Here is a 27,698-nt window from a genome sequence, read left to right as displayed (position 1 = left end):
TTACAAGTTTGTTTTAGTTAACAACCAGCAAACCCTTCTTCATGATACTGTTAACTGGTAAAGAAATGAGGAAAGATCACCTTTGACTTGAAAATCCCAGTGACATCTGAGAATATTACTCAGTACCACAGCAAAGTGAATGAACCAAAGTTAACTTTTCTGACTCAGATACATGAAAAGTCCTACAAAAATTCACTAGTAATTCAACCAGACAGAGGCAAACACAACTCTGCAGGGAAGATTCTCAGGCAGAAGGAAGGTATGGAATCTAGTCAGAGGAAGGAAGGACACGTTCTTTAAAATGAATCAGCGTCCATCTCACAAGATCCAAGATAAAAGCCCCAACAGAAAAAGGCCAAGTGATGTGCTATGTGCTAAGCTGTTTCAGTTGTGTCCAACTCTGTGATCCCATGGACTGTAGCCCGCCAGGTTCTCCTGTCCATGGAATTCTCCAGACAAGAATACCAGAGGGAAAATACATTTCCTCCTCCAGAGGACCTTCCTGACCCAGGGATCAAACCAGAATTTCTTGTATCTCCTGCACCGGCAGGTGGATTCTTTACCACATCACCAGGGAAGCTGAATTCACATATACACCTTCTACAACTATATAAAGGAAAAAACCCAGTGATCCTCAGACATCTTCCCTAAGCATTCACCCCACAAATGCACAGGAGCTGCTAAGAAATGCATCTCAGACACAGCAAACCTTCAGAGACTGGAACCAAACGAAATTCACTCTGACTGGCCACCGTCTGCACTGCTGCTTCACCACCCATTTTACCAAAATGTCCATTTCTTAAACTTAGAACAAGGAAAAGCTCAGCAAGTCTCCATCAGCACTGGACTAAGTGATTTATAGGCAAAAACTCGGTAAGACGATGGTAGTCTGATTTCACCAGAATCTTCAAGTCTGCACAGAAAACCATCCTGGGCTCTTAAATCACTCGTGTCTTCTACATCAAGTAAGTACCAATAATACCCTTGGCATGAGTCCATCGTACGCAGAATAATTTTCACAGCATCGCAGGAGAAGGTAACTGCATGCTCAGACCAGATGTGCCTGTGTGGGTGCTGCCAAGCACACATGGAAACCCCACAGCTGTGTCCATCGATCAGACATGATGTCACAGCTCCACTCGGAGACTGCCTGGCAGCCAGCATCTCCCTCCCACGCAAGCGAAGCAACAGATGCTGGAAACGGTACAGTAACAGACACTGGGACTGAGCCACGGTGACAATGCGATGGATGGGAGATTTAAGTCAAGTGGCAACAGAGATACAGAGTCAACCAGCAGCTTCAAACAGTACATATGTTTCAGTCAGGCTTTTTAAAGTCTTACGCTGCTTCCTTTCCCTAACTCCACTGTTCCATAAGGAACAGTTCCACTGTTCTGTTAAATAACTCAGATGAGTTATGATAATAAATATGATGGCAAATGCCTTGTTATTTAAGGAGCATCTGTCAAGGAAAATATATTAAGTCATCAGAATGTACAGTGGTGATTAGTGCCCACTTTTCAAGATCTTATTAAAAACAAAAGTAGGAAGTGCTTCTCGTCACATGGTATCATGAAGTCACTTGAAGTGGCCTGTTCTGTAGTAGCTCACGATCTAAAGGATACACTGTCCATACACAATACATGGACAGGAGTGACCACTTTGTTGCTCAGTCACTGAGCTGTGTCCCAGCTCTTCTGTGACCCCACGGACTGTAGCCCGCCAGGCTCCTCTGACCATGGGATTTCCCAGGCAAGCATACTGGAGTGGGCTGCCATTTCTTCCTGACCCAGGGATTGAACCTGAGTCTCATGCACTGGCAGGTGGGCTCTTTACCACTGTTCACTTAAATTCAGCCAATCTCAACTGATCCAACTTTATGAGATCCAATTGTGATCGTTTTCATTACAGGAAGTGGGGCCCTTGATAGTGTAGACTACTTTATCTTGTTTTTGAGGGTCATTACATCAGATTCATCATTGATTATGATCATGAAAAACACAGAAGGAATAAAGAAAATGCTAAAAGCTAATGAGTGTTCTGATTACATTACATAACTATAAAGTGTAAACACACACTAGGAACAAGCTTACAGGTAGGCTTTGGTGGTGTGTGTTATTTTAAAACAGCCCTATTATCAATCAGAAAGGACGAAGAGGGCTGAGAGGGTCTCCCCCCAAGGTGTCTTGGGGACCATGGGGGAGGGGAGGGCAGTGAAGCAGCAGGCAAGAACCCAGGCTGGCCTGGAACTCAAGCTCACAGAGTCAGCAGAAAAGTGACCAGTGGCTCTAAAAGAATGAACAGTCAACAGCGGTGTGATATCGAGACACCCCAGGAGCACTGGGTAAGAAGTCCCTGGTGAAGAGCAGTGGCTGCAGGGACATTCAACGCCAAGGAAGATGGGATTTTTGAGAGAAGTTCCTACAGAACACTGGGTCTCTAGTCATCAGAAGTGAGCAATATTCCTGATTTTTCTCTCGACTCTTGCAGTGAAATGGATAAGATTAAATCAGAAAAGAAATACTTAATCATGTCCCAAACATAAGAAGTTAAAAAGCCAAGGTCTGTTTTCCCTAGGACAGGCACCTGAGCATCTCTTCTCGGTTCAAGAAGTTCTTCCACAGGTGGATTTCCTTCTGTGTCTGCAGCAATTTCAGTTCAGCACCTGCTACATGCATGCAAGACTCCTGGAGGCTGCACGGCCAGCTTGACACCCATGGATGAGACTGCTCTCTCAGAAGCCAGTGGGACATCAAAGAATATGAGAGCAGGGAGAGTAAATTACCACTACGTGCAGAGGCGCGAATGGCTCCCACAAACGTAAGGGGATGTCAAAGAAGCAGACACAATGCGAGCCTATGACTTTTTACATCGACCACAAACACAAACAAAAATAATCAATCGTGTTAGAAGTCGGGCGAATGGCTCCTCCCAGGGGAAGCGGCTGGTAACTGGAGGGGCTGCCAGGCACGTTCCTGGGCTGCTACCAATGCTGTTTTTTCACTTAGCTGCCGACTCGTAGGTGGGGTGAGTTCAGTTTCTGGAAATGTCTGGGGTTTATCATTTGTGCACTTTTCTGTACGCATGTCACACTACACACACAGAGGCAACTGGACACAGCTGTCCTTGAGAAGTGGCCGCTACCAAGCCTCTCCACTTTGTGGCCACAGCACAGCACATTAAAGAGAAAAAAAAAACAGGCCCGAGAAGGTCTGGATGTAAGAGAAACAAAAGCAGCGAAGAAACAGCACAGAGCTCCCGGGCCGGGAGAGATCGCCCAGCCTCCAGAGGCCCCAGACATCACAGTGACCACGAGAGTGTGGACACAGGGGCAGCTACCCTGCAGAGGCTTGTGAGCCCAGCAGCCCTGAGCCGGCACCTGGGGCCTGAACTAGGGAGGGTACCCAGCACCCCTCAGATGGAGACGAGCAGCTGCCTGTTCCTTGGCTGTCTGAACAAACAATGGGGTTTATGCTGAACACCTACCTCCCAGCGGGGAGAGTGAAAGTTGGGGGACATGCCAGGCAGACAGTGCTTATGTGACCATCTCCAAATAAAACCCCAGGCACTGGGTGTCCAAGGAGCTTCCCTGGTGGACAGCGCTGCCCGCATGGTAGGACTTCTTGCTGCTGGAGGAGTTAAGCTTGTCTTTTATGATGACTTCAGGGGGCCCGGACTCCTGGAAGTCTGTGCCTGGATTCCTTCGGACTTCACCCCACACGCCTCTGCACTCTGCTGACTCTGCTTCACGTCCTTCCCTGGTTGTAAATCGCAGCTGAGGCCAGTTATAGGCTGACTCCTGAGTCCTCCTAGAAAGCCATTAAGCCTGAGGATGGTCTTGAAGCCCTCGCCAATGCACATATGTATTTTTTTTATGTATCACAGTATAACCAATTATTTTGGCCGATATTTTAGCCACCTGATGCAAACAGGAGAAGACTGATGCTGGGAAAGATTGAAGGCAAAAGGAGAAGAGGGCGGCAGAGGATGAAATGGTTGGATGGCATCACGGACTCAATGGACATGAATTTATCTGAGCAAATTTCAGGAGATGGTGAAGGACAGGGAAGCCTGGCGTGCTGCAGTCCATGGGGTTGTAGAGAGTCAGACAGGACTTAGCGACTGAACAACAACAGGGCTGATTAACAGTGCTGTGATAGTTTCAGGTGGACATCAACAGGACTCTGCCATATGTATATTAACACAATTATTTCCCCATTCTTTCCCCAAACTCCCCTCCCATCCAGGCTACCACCTAACGTTGAGCAGAGTTCCATGCCGATGAACATCTTTTTAAGTAAGTTCGCTAGGAATGGAGGCAAGAAGGGAAGTGTAGAGATAAGAAGTAGAATTTTGCATTTATAGCCCTCCAGTAAATTTAAAAAAGAAAAGCTGGTGGGGAGGGAGGACAGGATTTTTACAGAACAGTGCCCACGTTTAAAAAATAGCAATTTATGTGATTGAAAAATTGGTGGGTGTTTTTTTCTTTCAATTGAACTATTTATTTTCCTTAGATAAATGCTTTCGATTCACGAAGTGACAAGGTAGCCGTATCCGCCTGGAGATGGTTCATCAACAATTACAAAGGGCTCCCTTTCACGGCAAGTTTTATTTTACCAGGAGCTCAAGAATAGCTCCTTCTGGAGCATAATTAATCTTTCTATTCCACCCTACCTCTGAGAAGAGCCTGCATTAAAAGACTAAGTGTTCAGTAATTGTTTAAATGAATGAATTAGTGCAAGTGCATAAACAGCATTTAAAGGCACAAGAACAAAAGCCCAGAAGCCATGGCTGACACACTCCCTTTCCAGTCCCACTGCACCTGACCAAAATCAAGAGCACTTTTTCTTACTTCCATTAAGAATGGATGATAATAGTTTCCTTTTCCGATTTTTTTTTTCTAACCCATGCAGCGACAGAAATAATACGTATGCAAATAAGCGCTGTTTCCATTGTTATAAAAGGGAATATATATATTTGCCAACACTCAAAAAATGCTTTTGGAAATTCTCTTTTAAAGTTGGCAGGACATTGCAGCAAAATAGAAGGTGAGCACCACCCATGTGAAGGACTCCGTGCTAGGCCTGGACAGGCGAGGAGAACCCTTTAACAGTCAGCTTCCCACAGCATTTATAGCTCAGGACGGAATAACATTAAGCATGGAACGAACATGAAGAAACTGCTCCCTAGGTACCCATCGAAACAGTACGAGGAGAGAACTCACAGGCGGGACTGAAGTGGTCGCCAAGGCCCAGACCGTGTGACTATACCGGGGCACAGACGCTTCCTGAGGCAGGAGGCAGATGGCGCAGGACGCCTGCAGAGCCCAGAGAGCAGCTGCTTGGGCGGGCAGGCGGCTGTGTCGGAAGGCTTTCAGCAGAAGCAACAAGTGATGTTATTTTATTAACTTTAACGAGGAGAAGGGAACAAAGAAGCCACCATTTACACGCAGAACCTGCATGCTGGCCACTGTGCATCTATTATGTTATTTTCATTCTGATGAGAGCCTGTGAAGAAGGAATTATTATTCCATTTTACAGATGAGGAAACTGGAGCTTTATTAAATTTAACTCTAGGCTCTAGCCTGCCAAAGGACATTAACACTGTCTTAGAGTAAAAGCCAAGATATGACTATTAAATAAACACGGCTGACTTTCGATGAGGCTCATAAAGTATAAATTCACTTTGAAAAATATTTATGGGCCTCACATTTCTGTTCACAGGAAAAAGGCGAAAAGTAAATAAATCAATTTTATTAGTTCAGTGACCATTCTAAAAACAAAAGCCAGAAACGTACTCACTCTTTCTAACCACTAATAATTTTAAGAGACTCCTTTCTTTTCTTTCGTAGAGGGATGAAATTCAAGTGTGAAGGACAGGTCTTACTATTATTTATGATTAATGTACAATACCTATGGTTGCTTTTAACATTTTTTATTACAAAAATATGAGAACTGTAAAAAGTGGCCATACCCCCAAGAGTATTTTACTACAACAAAATAGTACTAGAATTTTCTTGGACAATGAAATCAATTGTTGTTGCTGTTCAGTCGCTTTGTCATGTCCAACTCTTTGCGACCCCATGGACTGCAGCACATCAAGCTTCCCTGTCTTTCACTATCTCCCAGAGTTTGCTCAAACCCATGTCCACTGAGTCAGTGAAGTTATCCAACCATCTCATCCTCTGCCGCTCCCTTCTCCTCTTGCCCTCAATCTTTCCCAGCATCATAGTCTTTTCCAATGAGTCGGCTCTTCACATCAGGTGGCCAAAGTATTAGACATTTACCATCAGTCCTTCCAATGAATATTCAGGGTTGATTTCCTTTCCAGTGAGTTGGCTCTTTGCATCAGGTGGCCAGAGTATTGGAGCTTCAGCTTTAGCATCAATGCTTCCACTGAATATTCAGGGTTGATTTCCTTTAGGATGGACTGGGTGGATCTCCTTGCAGTCCAAGGGACTCTCAAGACTCTTCTCCAGCACCACAGTTCAAAAGCATCAATTCTTCGGCACTCAGAACCAGTACTATGTGAGTCGGTGATGCCATCCAACCGTCTCATCCTCTGTTGTCTCCTTCTCCTCCTGCCCGCAATCTTTCCCAGCATCAGGTCCTTTTCCAGTAAGTCAACACTTTGTATGAGGTAGCCAAAGTATTGGAGTTTCAGCTTCAAAATCAGTCCTACCAATGAACACCCAGGACTGATCTCCTTTAGAATGGACTGGTTGGATTTCCTTGCAATCCAAAGGAGACTCTCAAGACTCTTCTCCAGCACCACAGTTCAAAAGCATCAATTCTTTGGTGCTCAAGAACCAATACTACGTATCTATTACGTGTTTCTCCAAGTGCCCACCAAAACCAGAACATTCCATTCAACTCAAAGATCTGAATGCCTACAAAACTTACTGGGTATCGCCTCTGATTATCTGGCGCTAGGCAGACCCCAAGTACAGGACGCAGAGCTATACTCTCAGAGTGAACTAGGGGATACCACAGCACAATGTAAAGATCAGGGTGCTATTCTGGTAAGGAGCTATGAACTCCAGGCAAGTCAATCTCCGTTCTAATCGTCAAGTGCTGTCGTCCGTATATAAAGGCACCGTGACAAACCTAACAGATCTGAGGTGTACAGTTCATCCAGTCTTAATCTTCCTCTACTCACTCACGAAATAGACAAGAACAGTACACGAGAATTTTCGTATTTTGTAAATCCTTAGTTACATTCTTAGAGTAAATCAATCACAGATAAAAACAAATTCTATCCCCACCAAAAAACCAAGCAACTAAACCTTTACAAAAATCTCACCGTTATTTACATCCTCACCAGCAGTGGTAGTAGCAGTAGTGAAGTGGCTCAGTCGGGTCTGACTCTGTTACTTTTCAAACACATTTTCCATTTTTTGTTGTTTTTTAGTTGCTCAGTCGTGTCCAACTCTTTTGCAACCCCATGGACTGTAGACCCCCAGTCTCCTCTGTCCATGGGATTCTCCAGCAAGAATACTGGAGTGGGTTGTCATTTCCTTCTTCAGGGAATCTTCCTGACCCAGGGACCGAATCTGCATCTTCTGCAATGGCAGGCAGGTTCTTTAATCCTGTGCCACCTGGGAAGTCCTTAAATCGGGAGCTTATTTGTTGAGCCGTTTGGCCTTAACCCCAAGTTAACTTCATATTTATTTTCAGGGAAAGGAGGATAGTGGCATTCAGAAGGAAGAAGAGTAAGTCTAGGGGAGGGAGGAAGAAGGCGATGGCACCCCACTCCAGTACTCTTGCCTGGAAAATCCCAATGACGGAGGAGCCTGGTGGGCTGCAGTCCATGGGGTTGCTAAGAGTCGGACCCGACTGACCGACTTCCCTTTCACTTTTCACTTTCAGGCATTGGAGAAGGCAATGGCACCCCACTCCAGTGTTCTTGCCTGGAGAATCCCAGGGACGGGGGAGCCTGGTGGGCTGCCATCTATGGGATCACACAGAGTCGGACACGACTGAAGCGACATAGCAGCAGCAGCAGCAGCAGGGGAGGGATGGGACTAGAAGGTTGGGATTAGCAGATGCCAACCATTAATGTATAGGATGAATATATATATATATGTATAAACTAAGTCACTTGGCTATAAACCAGAAATTAACACAATTCACTACAAATCAACTACACTTACTCACAGTCAGTCTATTCTTGTGGTCCCAGCCTTTGTTCCTCCATTAGATGCAGGGGAGGAGGGCATCCACGTTCCAGCTGAGCCTGGCACACCCAGTGCCTGGTACAAGTCCTTAACAAATATCAATTCACTTCATCTACTCTATACTTTATCACCAAAGATGAATTCTAGTATCTTTTTAATTCTAGTAGAACTTCTTAAAAAATAAAAGTATCATAAATAGTACAAAGCACCCTCTGGTTCTTTTGTAATAGGTCCATGTTTATTTACTCTACACCAGGTGTCCACAATGGGGGTGACATCACCCTCCAAGGCTCCCCAGGTGGCCTAGTAGTAAAGAAGCCGCTGGCCAATGCAGGAGCCACAAGAGATGTGGGTTTGATCCCTGGGTTGGGAAGATTCCTTGGAGAAGGAAATGGCAGCCCACTCCAGTATTTCTGCCTGGAGAATCCCAGACATAGGAGCCTTCAGTCCGTGGGGTCGCAAAGAGTCAGACACGACTGAGCATCTGAGCATTCCAATCACCCTCCCAGGGGATGAGAAGTGGTTCCAAGAGGTGGGGGAAGAAACCTACCACTTTTATGTATAAAGCACAAGATACACACATGCAGACTATTGTTTCCATTAGTATGATTAGAAAGAAAATCTTACGAGTCTTCTTAGGGAGGTGATTGTGAAAATGAGGGCATGATCTGTTGGGAACACAGTGGAACTCAGTTCAGGTCAGTTCAGTCACTCAGTCGTGTCCAAACCCATGTCTATCAAGTTGGTGATGCCATCCAACCATCTCATTCTCGGTTGTCCCCTTCTCCTCCTGCCCTCAATCGTTCCCAGCATCAGGGTCTTTTCCAATGAGTCAGCTCTTCGCATCAGCTGGCCAAAGTATTGGAGTTTCAGCTTCAACATCAGTCCTTCCAATGAACACCCAAGACTGATGTCCTTTAGGATGGAATGGTTGGATCTCCTTGCAGTCCAAGGGACTCTCAAGAGTCTTCTCCAACACCACAGTGGGACTAGTGGTTCTCAAAGTTACTGTCATATTTTTAAATTAAAATTAGCCAAAGCTTAATCAATTTCTAATTAACTTTCAGGGCTTTTCTTCAAGGACTTGCCTTACACCATTATTAAAATAATAACATCAATGAAGAGGTACAGCGTGTGACCTTCATCTACAGAAGGCTAAGGAAGGAAGACAATCCAAATTAGGAAGCTGAAATCTAATATGAAAATCATTTAAATTAAGTTAGAAGTTACCGAGGATAAGAAAATGCCAGATAAGGAAATTCAGCATCCCACAAACTTGGCACATCAGTTTCTCTCTCAGGAGCTATGACAAACCTAGAAAGGGTATTAAAAAACAGAGATATCACTTTGCCTACAAAGGTCTGTACAGTCAAAGCTATCATTTTTCCAGTAGTCATGTATAGATGTGAGAGCTGGACCATAAAAAAGGCTCAGTGCTGAAGGATGATGCTTTCAAACCCATGGTGTTGGAGAAGACTCTGGAGAGTCCCCTGGACTGCCAGGAGATCAAACCAGTCAATCCTAAAGGAAATCAACACTGAATATTCACTGGGAGGACTGATGCTGAAGCTACAATACTTTGGCCACCTGATGCAAAGAGATGACTTACTGAAAAAGACCCTGAAGCTGGGAAAGACTGAGGGCAAGAGGAGAAGAGAGCAACAGAGGACGAGATGGTTGGATGGCATCATCAACTCAATGGACATGAGTCTGAGAAAACGCCAAGAGATGGTGAAAGCCAGGGAAGCCTGGCATGCTGCAGCCCATAAGGTCCCAAAGACTCAGACACGACTCAGCGAATGAACAACAAGCTGAGAGAAAGAAAGTGGTTTGTTAAGGCAAGTGAAAAACAGAAGTTAAGGGAAAAAAAGAATATTTGGAGGAGCGTGCACACAGCTGTGTGAAGCTGAGAGCTGACTCTGATGCAGTGACCGCTTCCCTGAAGACGGAGATGGCCTGTGGGAGTCGCAGGTGGTGGGAAGAAGGAACCAGGAGCAGGCTGTAAGGCTGCAGTATCGAAGTGTCTTCCGAACAGCAGCAGAATGAAGTAAGTCCCGGTCCACAGCACTCTCTCCCCACCTCCCTCCTGTTCTCACACATCCATCACGCCGTGCTCACCTCCAGCTGGAAACTGGTAAAGCTGGGAGGCCTCACAGGGCCTTGCTTGGTCTCTGGAACGAGCGTGTGTGCTCCCTCCTGCCAGAGTGTGACCGCCCCAGGAGCAAGAATTTGTTGTCTGCTCCGTGGAGCTGGCTCAAGATGATGCTCATAGTCCTGTTCCCCAGATTTGACCTACGTGGCTGACCATCAGGCCGCTTCTTCTGGGGCACCTGGGTTAGTGGCTAGGCTTTACACAGCTTTAACTCTCCCATGCTCTCATTGTAGGAGCATGGTGCCAAAAGTAGGGACGGCACCCACCAAATCCTGCCAACCAGCACCCTGCACCCCAGCGCACATTGGGCCCAGTATCCTCCCAACCTGCAAGGAATATGTCTCATCACCAACACTCAGGTCATCAGGACTGGAAAAAAGTCTGCTCTGGCTGAATCTACACTCTCTATCCACCCATCCTTTAAGGTCAGGATCATATCAGCTCTCCCAACAGCCTACTGAGAAGCCAGCGTCTGAAATTGTTAATACTTTCAAAGGTTCTGTAAGTTGAGAGTCAAGAGATCTGGGCTCTAGTCCCTGCCCCCTAACTAGCCATGTGCTCCTGAGCATGAAGGTCAGTGTCTCCGAGCTGGAATCCTTCACTTGCAGGCCTGAGGGGATATCTTCTCTCCTAAGGGTTTTTGAACTTGAGGGTGCTGCAAATCCCCTGGAGGGCTTATTAAAACCCTGACTGCTGGGCCCCAATCCAGCACTTTCGATGCAACAGTCTGGGGTAGAGCCTGAGACACTGCATTTCTAACAGATTTCCAGGTGTGCTGCTGTGAGAGAATCCACCACTTTAACCCCATCTGACGCCAGGGACCATGGGACCACTCCGACCAGAAGACTGGACTGGGTGGGTGATGAGTGGCAGGGAGACGCCCCCAAGCCAGACAGAGCACCATTCCTTCTCTCTCTGACATAAAGCACTACATACTGTTTATCTCTGTTTTCTCCACATCATCACAAGACGATAGACCTCCTTTGCCCAAAACAATTATTACACACACATAAGGGCCCTGAACTGCACAGCAGTATTTGGGTTTAATGTGGTTCACCATCCAGACAGGCTGGCCTAAGCTTTCCAAAACTGCTTTTGAAATATACGCCTTTTTATATAGTTTTGACTTGCAAACCATGTAAATGATTCACACATTCGAAAATTAAATCAGGAGAAAAAGGAAACCCTATGAATGAATTAAAATAGAAACTGAAGCTAGCAGCTACACGCCCGATTGATAAACCCCACAAGGAGATGAGTATTCCTAGTAACGTCTGAATATAGCACTCTGCAAATCCTTGACAGATAAAAGTCTAAGGACAAAAACAGCTTCAGACAAATAAAACTCTACTCTGTGTTCACTGCTAAGTGGTAACCTCGGTGTTGTAATTCTGAAATGATTTTATGTTTGCTGAAAGTGAAAGTCGCTCAGTCAAGCCCTACTCTTTGTGACCCCATAGACAGGACACCAGGCTCCTCTGTCCGTGGAATTCTCTAGGCAAGAATACTGAAGTAGGCTGCCATTCTCTTCTCCAGCAGATCTATGTTTATTGGAGGATAAATTAAATAAGTAAATGTAATGTTCTATTAGGAACTAAGAGTTTTCAGTCTAGGCAAAGAGAAAACTATAAAATACACAAGATTTTAGAAATTAAGGGAAAAAATGATTCTGAAAAATATATTTCCAAGCTCCATCTACTGAGAGGGTCTAGAAGCAAAAAGGGCTTTCCTGGTGGCTCAGACAGTAAGGAATCTGCCTACAATGCAGGAGAACCATGTTAGATCCCTGGGTTGAGAAAATCCCTTGGAGAAGGGAATGGCTATCCCCTGGAGAAGGAAATGGCAACCCACTCCAGTACCCTTGCCTGGAGAATTCCACGGATAGAGGAGCCGGGCAGGCTACAGTCCATGAGGTTGCAAGGAGTCGGACACGATTAGTGAAGACACAATGTGACCCACACAGGAAAGCAGAAAACCTCTGCAGCAATGAGCTCACTGAGCGTCCAGATGCTGGTTTCTGAGTGCACTTCCCACTGAAAGGAACTAAGGCTCTTCAGAGGAAGGGACTTGCATTCTGGAAGATGAGCCTCAAATAGCTACTTGTCCCAAAAGACAAGGAAATATTCAAAAACTACTGGGCCATGTCAGGGGGCTGCAGAAGGCAGTCTTTAAAGAGCTCCCCTGGCTAGATGTGGCATGCTTTCATTAGATAATAATAATGGCAGCTGCAACTGATGGATACACATTGAAGAATTATTAATAAAACTGCCTATGTCCATAGCAATATCTAGAAGAAAGAAGACAAGAAAGGGTGGGGTAGGTAAGAAAAGAAACTCTTCTTTACTGACTGATGCACGCTAAGAAGCCTGAAAGATAGAATCTGAAAATCAACACCTGGCAGTCATAATTATTAACATAGTATCTACATGTAGATTACTTCCATGGACTGTAGCCAACAGCACGGGGAACTCTGCCTCTTCCATCAAATGGCTTCACTAACACTGGGACAATCAGGATGGACGTGCCCCCTGAGGTCACGCAACAGGAAGATCCAACACCACCACGGTGTTCTTGCCAAAAACACTTATTCTGCATCTAATTAAGCCTCGATCTAATTTCTAGTTTACAGGAAATATAGGAGGAGGGACAAGTTAAAGCACAACATGAGGAAACTATCAGACAAATCCAGAATGGGGGCTACTTCACCAAACAATTGGCTGGGCTCTTCCAAAAGTCAATTTCTCTATTAAAAAAAAAAAAAAAAAGTAGGAGGGACTGACCTAGATTAAAAGTGACTTAAGAGATAAGCTAACCAGTGTGTGTGTGTGTGTGTGTGTGTGTGTGTGTGTACACACCATATCTTCTTTATCCATTCATCTATCAATGGATATACATACCCACACACATATACACACAATGGAATATTACTTGACCATAAAAAAGAATGAAATCATGCCATTTCCAGCAACCTAGAATCTCTAGGTCCTAGATGGACCTACAGAGTATCATACTAAGTGAAGTAAGTCAGACAGAGAAAGACAAGTATCATATGATATGACTCATAGGTGAAATCTTTTTTTAAAAATGATACAAATGAACTTATTTACAAAACAGACTCATGCACATAGAAAATAAACTTATAGTTACCAAAGAGGATTGAGGGGGATGATAAATTAGATGGTGGGGAGTGATTTAAACATACTACAATACATAAAACAGCTAAACAACAAAGCCTTACTGTACAGCACAGGGAACTATACTCAGTATTCTATAATAACCTATAACGGAAAAGAATCTGAAAAAGAACATATATGTATGTATGTATGTATAACTTGGGCTTCCCTTGTGGTTCAGATGGTATAGCGGGAGACCCAGGTTTGATCCCTGGGTCGGGAAGTTCCCCTGGAGAAAGAAATGGCACCCCACTCCAGTATTCTTGCCTGGAAAATCCCATGGACAGAGGAGCCAGGTAGGCTACAGTCCATGGCGTCACAAAGAGTCGGACACAACTGAGCGACTTCACTTCACTTCATGTATAATTGAACCACTTTACTGTACACCTGAAATTAATACAACATTGTGAGTTAACTATACTTTGTTTTTTTTTTTTTAAGATATTTAAAAAAGAGATAAGATAACCAAATATAACGCACAAACCTCCATCGGACCACGCTTGGAAAAAAATGGTTATAAAAACGTGTCCTTGGCATAACTGAGTACATTTGAAATAGACCATATTAGGTGACAATCTGAAAGGATTCATCCTGTCTCAAGCAGTATTTTAATTATGGCTTTATTTTAAGAGAAGTGTGCTCAAGTATTTACAAGTGTTGCGTCTTGGTATCACAATACAGACATACCACACACACAAATGAAATGCTGAAGTTCCTGAGTTCAGCAAAGGGTAGAGTGTGTTCATTTTCTGAACAGTGCTGTAATTATGAACATTTTCATAAGAGTTGGTTGCATAGTATTTAAATAAAAACATAAATTTCACTTCTTAGAAACAAATCCTAGAGAATTTACGGACCCCAAGTTGAGAATTACTGATTTAGATAATTCTTTTGTTTGTTTGCCTTCCAGAGTGTTAAATAAAAACAAGAGGTACCTCAACTGCAAGGGGCAAACTATCAGGCTCTTGTGTGTAACAGGAATAATGCAAGTGTGACATGAAGACACAGGACTGCGGCCGGGCGGTGACTGGAGGGTGCAGGGTGGGCGACGGAGGCTGCAGTGAGCCTCCCGAGGCTCAGACTTGCCTTGCTGCCGCCTTTAGGATTGTTACCGGAGAGCTGATGTATTTTAAAATATGAAAGAAGACAACTAAAATTGCTAATACTTTGTAAACATAATCATTTGTGCTTAAATAGCAGGGTTTTACGGGGGCTTCCCAGGTGGCGCTAGTGGTAAAGAACTCTCCTGCCAATACAGGAGATGCAGGTTCAATCCCTGGGTCAGGATGATTCCCTGGAGGGCGTGGCAACCCACTCCAGTATTCTTGCCTGGAGAATCCCATGGACACAGCAGCCTGGCGGGCTACAGTCCATGGGGTCGCAAAGAGTCGGACACGCCTGAGTGACTAAGCACAGCACAGGGAGCTAACACCCCACACGTGACTTAGCATGGCACGTGGGGTTTTAAAGGGCAATGATTTCCCACTAAACAAAAGATATAAAAAATTGACACACACACACATATATATATAGACACAAGGATTGAAATGAAGGGGATACCAAGAATTCAAACAGCCAATTCAACCACTTCAAGTAACCCTCAAAACGTATCACACCACACAAACACACACCGGTCACAATGGGGAATTCCGAATAAGCTATATGGACTGGATCAGTGCCGAGCCCCATGGCTCACCTTAGATCTAAGCCATGGCGGCAGACACTGGAGTCCAGGTCAGTTCTGTGCAGGACTTCAGTTGTGACACTGTACTACAGTTATGCAAGATGTTACCCTTGCAGAAAACTGGGTGCAAGATACGTGGGACCTCCTTGAACATTTTTCTCCAAATTCTTGTGAATCTGTAATTATCACGAAAGTTATGCACTGTAGATCTCATGGCCTGGTGAGATCTTGTCCTGTTTGAATACACCCTTCAAAACCTCTCCACCAGCAATCAGATATATGACACGCTTTCATTAGAAAGAACTCTTTCAAATCCTAAAGAAAAGGAATTCTTAAAAAAAGAGAGAGAGCTCAAACTCGAGAAGAAACATAAAGACATGTGTACACCTCCAGCAAACAAAGGGCTTCCTCCCAGACCCCTCTGTCTCCCAGAAAGCACGAGGGCAAAGTGGGGATTCTCGATCTGCTTTGGTTTCCAGGGTCACACAATCGAGTGCAGCAGGTGAAGCGGACTCGGGCAGCCAGCCTGGAGGGGTTCATTCAGAGCTGAGGACAGCTGACAGCTGGGGACAGCACCACCCCCGCCAACCCGCTCCCCACAGCTGCTGCTCCTCTGGCCTTTACAGAGCCTGAGCAACAATCAGGAGCCTACCAACTGCCTCTCAGTGTCACTCAAAGAATAGGCTCGACAGGCGGGACCAGTCTGGGATTCTTCCTAAGGATCAGCACCCACACCTTTTTGCTCCCGAGTGCACTCAGAAGTCAGGCAGGACCCTGTTCTCAACCCGAGCCCTCTCCCACAGCCCCTCCTAGAAACGCCCGCAGCCAATTCTCCCTCCTGCTCCCAATGCTCGGCAAGAAGGGCAGGGAGGCGGGCCTCTGGAAGGGAAGGGGGGCAGCGACCGCACCAGCTCTCCACCCACCATCACATTTGCTCGCAGGTCAGAGGGCCCTCTGGACAGAGGTCACTGCATTGACACAGCACACGAGAAACGTTACTGAGAGGCAACACAGCAAATGGTTGGCTGGGTTTTTATCTGCTCTAAAGACTCACCATCTGGTTTTCATTTCACCTGAACACATGGGTTTTGCATAATTATTATTAAAGGAGTCTTGAAAATGCATTTGTCCAATGCTGCCTGATTTCTTCAGGCAAGGAAATACCGTTTGAATGTGCTGTGCTGTGCTAAGTGGCTTCAGTCAGGTCTGACTCTCTGCAACCCTATGGACTGTAGCCCGCCAGTCTCCTCTGTCCATGGGATTTCCCAGGCAAGAATACTGGAGTGGGATGCCATGCCCTCCTCCAGGGGATCTCCCTGACCCAGGGACTGAACCCATGTCTCTTGCATCTCCTGCACTGGCAGGCAGGTTCCTTACCACTAGCACCACCTGGGAAGGCCCTACCTTTTGCACGCAACTCACTGCCAAGTGTCTGGTACCCACACGGGTCCGTGTTTTAGAGCCGTGCTCAGAGAGGTGCTGGTGAGGAGATGCACAAGGGCACCAACGATGGCGACTGCTGCACGGGGGAAGGAGGGGGACTTACTGTGCCCTTTACTTTCCTGAATTTTACACTTTAAAACAAACAAACCAACAAGCAACAACTGCTCCTTGCACAGAAACAACATGCAGTGTGCACTGCAGGGGTGAACAGGATGTCCACGGCGCAGACAGGCTCATGACAGCTCCCGGAGACAGCAGCCAGGGCAGTGTGGGCTGAAGCCAGTGAAGAGCCTCAGCTCTCAGGGGGGCGGCAGATGCCTCACAGAATTTCCAGAGATGATGTCTACAACGGTACCCAGAGTCTTCCCACAACCAAGTCAGGAGGGCCACTGGTAAATGTCAGAGGCTGGAGATGCACCGGGCAGCGAGAACGGCCTGGCGGGAAGGGGCCCACTGGTCTGTCCAGGGGGCACCTCATCAGTAACCCGCTGTGCCATTTCAATCACAGGAAGCCGGCATCTGCAGCTCCCTCACCACTCTGTGATCTTAAAATTAACATTTAACTGGAAAAGAATCCAATGGGATCACTAGAACACAATAGAAATCACCCAGGAGGTTACAAGAATCCTCTGGCCAGACAAACAATGGTACTTTTTATTATAAAAAAAAAGATGACAGTGGGATTTCCTGGGCTGTTCAGAGGTTAACACTCTGCACTTCCAATGCAGGGGTCATGGGTTCGATCCCTGGTTGGGGAACTAAGATCTCAAGTGCTGCAAGATGCAGCCAAAAAGATTAAAAAGAGAGAGAGAGAGAAGAGAGCAGTCACTGCATCAAATACCATATCTTCACATACTTCTATAAAGTTCTCCCAGCTGCCTGGTGGTTGGTCCAGAGATGACATTTTCTAATTCTCACTTAAGCAACCCACATGCTGGCAATCAGCGTTACTAGAGACGGAGGGGAGAAGGCAGAGGAGGGGACCTTCCAAGTGGTGATCAACTGCACACCCAGGAACAGTTCAGCCATCTTCTCCCTCAACGGGTCCCACACTTGGGGAGATTACAGCTTGATTTAGACACCCCAAATCCCCATGGTTTCTGGTTAGCTCACTCTAGAATCTGTGATCTATGATGTAAATCTCACTCATAATTCTCTCTCTGAACGTCGCTCAGTCGTGTTTGACTCTTTTGAGACCCCAGGGACTGCAGACCACCAGGCTTCTCTGTCTGTGGAATTCTCCAGGCAAGAATACTGGAGTGGGTTGCCATTCCCTTCTCCTTTCCAACCTAGGGAACGAACCCGGGTCTCCTGCATCTGCATTGCAGGCAGCATCTTTACCATCTGAGCCACCAGAGAAGCCCCTATTCATAATTAAGCAAGTCAAAAGCAATCATGAGAGGATAAAGTTTCACATGAAAATTTAAAAGAAGATGGATTTGGTTCATCATACCCCGTGGTTGCTTTTATAAACTGAATGTGGACTCATGCCTATGTGCACATGATCACACATGGGCACATACACACTTACCTTTCATTGGAGTTCACTTCTCCTCATTCCCATCCAAAGCTACACAGTAAAATCCTCATGTGGCCATTCTGAAAACTATTTTTTGCTACTAAATTTTGCCAACAATCTGCTCAGCATTCTAGCAGATGTTTCTGTTTGCAAACCTCTGGGAACTTGGCTGGATCTGTTTTCTTTCCCCCATGTCAAAAATAAAAGAAATGGCCCAAATGTGGCCCAATACCCCAGAGAACCTCTTCCCCACCCGCCCCCTCAACCTCCCTACTCATATGACCTCCATGATGACTTCTCAAATCTTTTCCATTAGAGAAGATGTTTCCAATTATGGTCCATTATGCTGCCAAGGATGACATCATTCCGATGTGCTTTTTTTTTTTTTTTTTTTTTCCTTAAGAAAACGCTACTGATTCTTAGTTACTTGGGACCCATCTGCAACAACTTAAACCAGCTTGTCTGCTGAGCCTTCTGAACCCAAAGTGTCACATGAGGGTAATTTGCTCAAGATCGATTCTCCAAACAGAACAACTCCTCTTCAATAGGGGGAGGCTGAAGGGGGACGGGGGGGATCCTTGTTTTTTTATCTAAGGATTTCTTTGAAAACATCTGTGACCCAACCTTACCTCGGTAACATCCATAACTTTGATGGCTGCCAGCTGACCTGTTTTAACATGTCGACCCTGAAAAACAGAAAAAAAGGAAAGATAATTGGCACAAACGCTCTGCACCATGATGAGAACAGAATGGCTGAAGTTTCGACAAATCACCTCTTTTTCCCCAAAAGTGATGATGACCGAGTCCCAGGCTCTCCCAAGAGAACCATATGGTTCTATTGCTTTGTAAGACTTCGTGAACCGCACTGAATGAACCAAACAAGCAGCATAACAAACAAGTTTTGATTAAAAAAAATCAATTCCCTCCTTTCCTGGGTTTCATTTACATATCATTACCTTTCAATCAAAACATCTTAAACCTTTCCTTCCACACCTCAGGTTGATCAGTCTTTTCTTCTCAACATTCCACATGAAGGAAATAACCAAAAAAAAAAAAAAGGTCTAGATATCATACTGCCATCTGGGAAGCCCAGATATTATATTATTTACCATTAAAAATGTCATCTTCTGCTGATGCACCCCCCAATAGCACTGGATTTTCCAAGAGTTTACGGAGAATCTTCCCGGCCACTTTCCTGTGGTCCCCATGCAGGGAGGCTCCAGCACAGTTACTCAGAACAAGGTTGGGGGGCGGGGGTGCATGCAGAGAGCACTGCCTTACAGCTGTGTCACAATTCCCGGCCCAGGACATAAGCATTTGTTACTCATGTATCACAAGCATCTCAGACAAGCTCGACGCTGCTCTCCTATGCCCTGCCTTGACGAGGAGCTTCCTCGCCATTGGTTCTCCTCCCATCCCTCTTGGCTCTGCTATGCCGGCATCTCCCCAGCCAGCAACAATGTGCTGCCTTGCACCGTGAGTGCCCTCTCCTTAAGGGCTTTGCAGAAACGGTCCTTCTGCCGCAAATGTGAAACAGAAGGCACGTCCCCAGAGTTTCCAAGAGGCTGCCTCACTGTGGCCTCGTGATGGAAAGAGTTATGAACTTTAGAACTTGAAACCCGAGAGGGGAAGCTCTCCATTTATTCTGGAAAGCTTGGGCAGGGACTCAAATTCCAACTCGGACAAAACAACTCCATGAAAATGACACTGAATTACCAGAGTCTCAGCTCTCTGCGGTCTCGGCAGGATGGGCTCCAGGAGTCCCTCTCTGAGCAGGGCTGGGGACAGCCTGGATGCAGGGAAGCCAGACATAAAGAGCCCACAGGCCCGGAGCCTCCTTCCAACCTCCCCCACCTGCAGACCCGCCACCTCACCCCTACCTGAGCCACTGTCAAATGTCCATAGAAGCCCCACCTCTGCAGTGGCACGGGGCGGGGAGGGAAGAGCACTTCTCGTGGGCCAGCCCCAGGAGCCCTGCTTCCAGACTTGTCACCCAACCCCACTGCCAGTCCCCAAGTGCCCTTTGAGTCACCAGCCTCATGCTCCCATCACATCCTCCTGCATTCAGCACAGCACAAGGCCAGGCTGCCACAGCTGTTTGTGTTTAGTCACTCAGTCATGTCCGACTCTTTGTGACCCCATGGACTGTGGCCCATCAGGCTCCTCTGTCCATGGGATTTCCCAGGCAAGAATACTGGAGTGAGTCGCCATTCCCTTTCTTCTCCAGGGATCTTCCTGTCTCAGGGATCAAACCCGGGTCTCCTGCATTGTAGGTCAACTCTTCACCCTCTGAGCCATCGGGGAACACCTTCCTGCAGTGGAGTTGCTTCCACATAACTGGCAATGCAGAAGCCAAAAATAAAAGCTGGCTGTCAATCCCTGGCCTCCTCTCTCCCATGAGAAATCAGGAAAAGTCGATGAAAGAACACCCCAGAAGAACCCTCTCTGGAATGTGAAGGCGAGTGTGAGCAAAGTTCAAGCCCCTCACCCACAGATTTGGGAAACTAAAATGTGTTTTTCTTGGTTCCTTCTTTTATCTCACAAATTTTCTTTCAATAAATATTGGAGATCAGAATGCTTTTGCTTTCTGTTGAGTTTAATTTGAGACAACTTTACAGATTAACTGCCTGAAACTGACATTCTATTTGCTTAAGAGCAAAGCCCATCATCAGGCTCCCCTGATAGCTCAAACAGTAAAGAATCTGCCTGCAATGCAGGAGACCTGGGTTCAATCCCTGGGTTGGGAAGGTCCCCTGGAGGAGGAAGTGGCAACTCACTCCAGTATTCTTGTCAGGAGAATTCCACGGACAGAAGAGCCTGGCGGGCTACAGGCTGACAAAAGAGTCGGACACAACTGAGCGATAGAGCACAAAAAGCCCATCAACACCAGCCTGGGCAAGCAGAGGGCGGCCTGCTCTTAACCAGAGGCCAGGATGTGAGCTGCAGGCTGAGGGGACAGCCACCACCCCTATGCAGGGAGCTGGGGGGGGGTGTGCTGAGAGGGCTGCAGAAGGGTCCGCAAGAAGGAGCGTTACGTAGTGACAGAGAAACACTGCAGTCTGTAGCATTAACACTTAGCCAACGGGACAGGGTGACGCGGAGTGCTCCGGGTCACCCTGGGTGACACGAAGGACCTTTAAAGGTGGAGTCAGATGGGACACACCATGTCGCCAGTGCTGGAGAGCCCGAGGACTGCCTGGTAAGCCTGAAGATTTCAGGGGGCAGGAAGGGTCCCCTTGAGATATGAGCTGCAGACCATCCTCACCAAATCCCAGAAAGGAACACACATGCAAGTGTCACCAGGGGAGAGGGGAGAACCCAAAGATCAGACCAAACACAAGAACTCTCTAAGAGAGGTGCAGGAGTCCATGACTAGCGATTCTCACGCATTCTGAATTTTGAAAATCGCTTCTCCACGCTTGCATGAAAAAGCCCAAATTCAAGTTCTCATATCCTCTCTGGTATTTATTACCATGAAGATACACACTCGTCTTAGCTGAGGTCTTGATATGGAAAGGTCAGACTTATAACAAATGAGCTCTAACAAATGTTGATTATGTTTATCACAGAAACAGAACTATGTTCTGAAAGGTTCAGAAGCTCAAAGGACAGGCAAGCCTAGTTCATCAAAACGGTCGATGAACAGATGAGAAAGTCAACCCACAATGCAAACAGGAGATGATCCAGGGGCTCAGCCTGCTGTGTCAGTTCTCTCCCCAGACGTCTCACTCCTAAGAATTCCAGCTGCGCATGGGAGACGAACCCGGCAGAGCACAGAGAATTTCTAGGGCAGCGAAAACCCTCTGCATGATACTCTAATGACAGACTCATGTCACCACATATCTATCCAAACTCACAGGTTGTGCAATGCCGGGAGTGACCCGCAGTGTAAAGCGAGTGACTATGATGTGTCAACGCAGGCTCCTCAGTCTTAACAGCTTCGGCGGGAGGGGAGCGCCCATAATGGGGAAGGGATATGTATGTGTGAAAACAGGTATACCTGTACCTTCCTCTCAACTTTGCTGTGAACCTAAAACTGCTCTAAAAAAAAAAAAGTGTTTAAAAAAATGTTTTAATTCTAAGGATAATTCCCCCTCACATGCCCTTACTTTAACGGGCAAACATGAAACCTAGCTGACCATGTGATGGGCTGCAAGAGCTCAGCGCCCAGTGATGCACTGACCACTTTCTAAGGCTCCATGGTCATCCACCCCTAAGCCAAAACCAGCCTGGTTCTGCACTGAAAACCCCCAAACCACACCCCACTTATGAGTGCTCTTTTCCAGGAAGAATCTGCAAAAAAAAAAACAAAAAATGCAACAGAGGAAGAGGGCATATTACCCAAACAGCATCCCCAAGCCACCTGAGGTAAGGCACCAGGTAGTTAACTTGGGAGAGAGACAGCTCAGGGCTCTTCAGGAAGCTCAGACGCCTGAACATCTCCTGACACCAGAGCAGATAAGGGCACACACTTTCTCATCACAGTCCTACAGACCCACAGTGAGGTAGGCACTGCGACCTTGTAACTACCATCTTGTAATCGAGACCTGTCCATCTGCCTCTCCCTCTGTTCCACGCTCAGGGCTGTGGGTGAGCAGGAGAAAAACATAGGAAAATGTGAGTGGCATGCGGTCAAGAAGCGTGATTTAATAAGAAAACCGAGCTTCTATTCCTTGAAAATTAAAAGATCTCCATAGAGAATTCTAAATTCTATAGGAATCCTAAAGGAAATCAACCCTGAATATTCACTGGAAGGACTGAGACTGAAGCTGAAGCTCCAATACTCTGGCCACCTGATGCAAATAGCTGACTCACTGGAAAAAAACCCTGATGCTGGGAAAGGTTGAGGGCAGGAGGAGAAGGGGACGACAGAGGATGAGACAGTAAGATAGCAGCACCAACTCAAAGGATATGAACCTGAGCAAGCAAGGGAGAGAGTGGAGGACAGAGGAGCCTGGCGTGCTGCAGTTCACGGGGTTGCAAAGAGTCAGACTTGACTTAGTGACTGAACAACAACAGAATTCTGCTTGACTTAGGTTGGAGGTGCCGCAAGGAGAACAATGCTCTCTTTAAAGAAATTTATGCCTCAATAGCAGAGAATGTGCTGGAGAAGGAAATGGCAACCCACTCCAGTGTTCTTGCCTGGAGAATCCCAGGGATGAGGGAGCCTGGTGGGCTGCTGTCTATGGGGTCGCACAGAGTCAGACACGACTGAAGTGACTTAGCAGCAGCAGCAGCAGAGAATGTGCAGGCTTCTGACTTCTACAAAAACTAAAACAGCCAAAACCGACAGCACAGTGAGACCCAGTGCCCACCCGTAATGAATGAGAGGGCAACGGAGAGGCTCGCTGCACAGCTGAGCTGGCAGGTAGTGAAATAATTTATGCACCACATCTTTTTTTAAGAGACTGATCTGGATGGAAATCTTCCTAAAGCCCGAAATCTTGAGTACATTAAAGATGCTTTTCTTAATGGCTCAGGGAAATCATTATGAACATCAATTACTATCCTGTCCTTGCAATTAAGTGAGAGCCACAGGGAATATTACGTCAGGCAGGAATACTTCAGCAAAGAAAAGGCCCAGTCATCTGGGCTCTGCAGGCCTGTTCGGTCGCTTTTAGCTGTGTTCTAGAACAGACCTGGGGTGGGGGCTGGCCAGACAGCAAGCTAAGTTCCAGCTATGTGAGCTATCACTGGAGCAAACACCTTCTTCGGTTGCCAAGTGGAGACAGCCTGGGTGTGCACGGAGTTAAAGGGCCGGAGGGAGGAGACAAGTGTCCTGGGAGGTGAGGAGGGGTGTGTGTGTGTGCACACACGTGTATATGTGTGTGTGTGCATGTGTGTCTGTGTGTGTGTGTGCGCACACGCGTGCATGTGTGTGTGAGTCTGTGCGTGTGTGCCTTCCTGTCTCTGTCCAGGCAGTGGGTCAGGTGGGAAGAGAGGGCAGCTGCTCTATAAAAAATGCCTGGTGTCTGGCACCTCCTTGGTGGTGCAGTGGCTAAGACTCCATGCTCCCAATACAGAGGGCTGGGCTCTAACCCTGCTTAGGGAACAAGATCCCACACGCCAGGGCACAACTAAGAGTTCACATGTCGAGCTGCTCAGTCGTGTCCAACTCTGCGACCCCATGGACTGCAGGAGGCCAGGCTCCTCTGCCCATGGGATTCTCCGGCAAGAATCCTGGAGTGGGTTTCGCCATTCCTTCTCCAGGAGATCTTCCCGACCCAGGGATCAAAGGCTGCATCGGAAGGCAGATTCTTTACCACTGAGCCACCTGGGAAGTCTCAACATTTACTACACACTTGGGCTGAGTTGCCTTTTCCTCAGCTCACCAGAAATACCCAACTGACTTGAGACTGAACAACTTTAAAATAACAAAGGATTTAACAGCACAGGATAAACACACACACAGAACTCCAAACCCTTTACTGGGGGCCAATCTCTGTATGAAGTTACCTTCTATCTCAGTCACTAACAGAAAAGGCACCCTATTCCACAGGTGAGCAGATCAGTCAAAACTCTGGAAACGCTACACCTAGCATCCATCACAGGACTCGGACAAGATAAATTCAAATACCGTTCTCCTGAAGGTGACATGATTCTGCAGTGTATAAAAGAAAAGACACCAAAGGAGACACCCACGACCCATAAAACACATACTCCCTTACTGACAGGCTCTCGCAGGAAGAGCTGCATATAAAATATATTATTTTCCCATTTGCTGATTGTCTGAAGCTACTAAAAATAATAAGTTCCTCTTTCTCTACTTTTCTATGCTATCAATATTTTTATGATTAAAATGTCTGTTAATTTTTTAAAGAAAAAACTATTTTTTCACTAGTTGTTTTATTTCACATATGAAGATGTTTGTTGTTCAGCTGTTAAGTCGTCTGACTCTTTGTGACCCCATGGACTGCAGCATGCCAGGCTTCCCTGTTCTTCACTATCTCCCAGAGTTTGCTCAAACTCATGTCGTCCATTGATTCAGTGATGCCATCCAAGCATCTTATCCTCTGTTGTCCCCTTCTCCTCTTTCCCTCAATCTTTTCCAGCATCAGGGTCTCTTCCAATAAGTCAGCTCTTCGCATCAGGTGGCCAAAGTACTGGAGCTTCAGCATCAGTCCTCCCAGTGAATATTCAGGGTTGATTTCCTTTAGGATTGACTGATTTGATCTCCCTGCAGTCCAGGGGACTCTCCAGAGTCCTTCAGCACTAAGCTTTCTTCATGGTCCAACTCTCACATCCGTAACCTGACTCCTGGAAAAACCGTAACTTTGACTAGATGGACCTTTGTCAGCAAAATGATGTCAAATGAATAGCACTTGATATATATGCATACCATATACATATATCTAATCAGATATTGATATATTTTTCTTATTTCAAGTCAAGTTCTTTTACTTCAATTGCTGAAAGAGTAATGATCCATGTTTATCTATAATTCTTTGTGTGAACACCTCTCTCTTCAACCTTCCCTTGGCCAAAATGTAGGGTAATCCATAGTCCCCTATTTCAAATTAGGGCATATTGTCTCTTTTCTTGGTAAAGAACCCACCTGCCAATGCAGGAGATGTTAAGAGACGAGGGTTCAATCTCTGGGTCAGGAAGATCCCCTGGAGGAGGAAATGGCAACCCACTCCAGTATTCTTGCCTGAAGAATTCCATGGACAGAGGAGCCTAGTGGGCTACAGTCCATGGAGTCGCAAAGAGTCTCACAGGACTGAAGCGACTTAGCACGCACGCACTGCTCAGCATAGCAGCTGACCACTTAGAGCAAAAGAAGAGATGGGATTCTGTGTCGTCTTCTTCCTTCTCCCACCACGACCCCACCCCTTCAAGATGTTTTCCTACATTTCTCCCCTGTGACTTCACAATACACTCAATGTTTTGAATTACACCTACAGAGTCATTTCAATATTGAAATAATACTTTTAAGCATCATTAAAGCACTCAAACTGAGCTCGTGTCATTGGCTTAGAGTAAAAGGTTAGAAGTTTCAGACACAAGTCAAAAGGCAAGAGGTTAAGTGATGCAAGGGACTCTGTTCCATTCTGGGCTCCTGCTCCGCCCACGGACCTTCCCAGTCATCACCAACCCAACCTTCAATTAAGGTTTTCAAATTGTTCCTTGCTTTTTCTCAGCCCTTCAAGATGCTGACTCCAAAATAACACGACCCTTGAGCCTGGGTGTATGTCTTACTGAATGACTTCTAAATACAAGAATAACCCGGTTTCTGAACCCGAACCACTCCCGCTGCTGTGTCTATGGCCCTGGCATGTGGTCTCTAGGGGCGCTGTTTGTTTTTCTTCTGTTTTTCAACGTCTGCATACAACTCAATTCGCCTGTACTAAAAATTCACAAGGTTATTCACAACTCCACTCTTTCTCCTAAAAAGAGGTAACAGATTTGTTCTACATACTAATCTCCTAACTTGTCTCTGCTGAATATGCACTAGATACTTCGTTCATTATCCATAATTCCCCCATTCCTCCTTTAAAAGGGGGTAAAAGAGAAAACCCACCTTTATAAAGTTTCCCTTTGAGGTTCCACTTGACAGGATCCCTCACCGGAAATGACGCATCCATGCCATTAACTCGAGCACCACTGCTTCCTCCCCGGGACACAGAGCTGCAGCCCACCTTCCCTTTCATCAACCCATTGAGGAGACAAATCTGTGAAAGGACTTGCTAATCCAGGGCAGTTCCTCTCTTCAACCTATAGCCACAAGCATCCAAAATTAACCCATGGAACTGAATTGAAACTCTCCAAGCCACAAATACACCAAATTCTGCTTCCCTAAGATAAATCAGCCCCTTGGACTGCAAGGGTATCAACCAGGTCAATCCTAAAGGAAATCAACCCTGAATATTCACTGGAAGGACTGATGCTGAAGCTGAAGCTCCAATATTTTGGCCACCAGACGCAAAGAGCCAACTCACTGGAAAAGACTGATGCTGGGAAAGATTGAAGGCAAAAGGAGAAGGGGGCAGTAGAGGATGGGATGGGTAGACTGCATCACCGAATCAAGGGACAGTAATGTGAGTAAACTCTGGGAGAGAGTTGTGGACAGAGGAGTCTGGCACCTGGCAGTCCATGGTTTTGCAAAGAGTTGGACACAGCTCAGCAACTGATAAACCCACGACTTTCAAAGCAGAAAGAAATTCTGATCACTTGAGTCAACTGCTCACTTAAATTTAACTTTCAAGAAGCACAGCCATCTCACCATGAGATGTCGATGGCTCTGAGCGGTTCCCCGGGCTGGTACTGTGGTTCACCAGTCTGGTCTACACAACAGAGATGCCCCATGAATGAAGCAGTGAAGGCTCTGCCCTCATTCTAAGAGGAGACACAAGCCATACACAAGGAAATCCACTAGTGGTTTTCTCCTTTTTTCTAGAGAAAAATCTAGCCAAGTGAGCGGAGGGTGTGCCAGGGGTGGGGGTGGCTGCTGTTTTATCCTGGGTAGCCAGGGAGGCCTCTCCAGCACCCCGTCACCTGGGCAGAGCTGGAGGAGGAGTGATCAACGACTCGCCCTGCAGGATCTTGGGACC

General features: G+C 46.3%; 1 protein-coding gene across 28 annotated transcripts in view; it reads right to left on the bottom strand.

Moving 5' to 3' along the window:
• MAP4K4 (mitogen-activated protein kinase kinase kinase kinase 4) overlaps positions 1-27,698 on the bottom strand; it is a 149,461-nt gene that overhangs the window by 58,374 nt on the left and 63,389 nt on the right. For all 28 annotated transcript variants that reach the window (XM_027554721.1, XM_027554720.1, XM_027554730.1 and 25 more), the window contains exon 3: positions 18,777-18,833. In XM_027554721.1, the coding sequence (XP_027410522.1) occupies positions 18,777-18,833 (57 nt within the window). The remainder of the gene's footprint in view (positions 1-18,776; positions 18,834-27,698) is intronic.

Source organism: Bos indicus x Bos taurus, chromosome 11 (genome assembly GCF_003369695.1).
Source record: "Bos indicus x Bos taurus breed Angus x Brahman F1 hybrid chromosome 11, Bos_hybrid_MaternalHap_v2.0, whole genome shotgun sequence".
NCBI classification, from domain to species: domain Eukaryota; kingdom Metazoa; phylum Chordata; class Mammalia; order Artiodactyla; family Bovidae; genus Bos; species Bos indicus x Bos taurus.
This window is presented reverse-complemented; position numbering and strand designations above follow the sequence as displayed.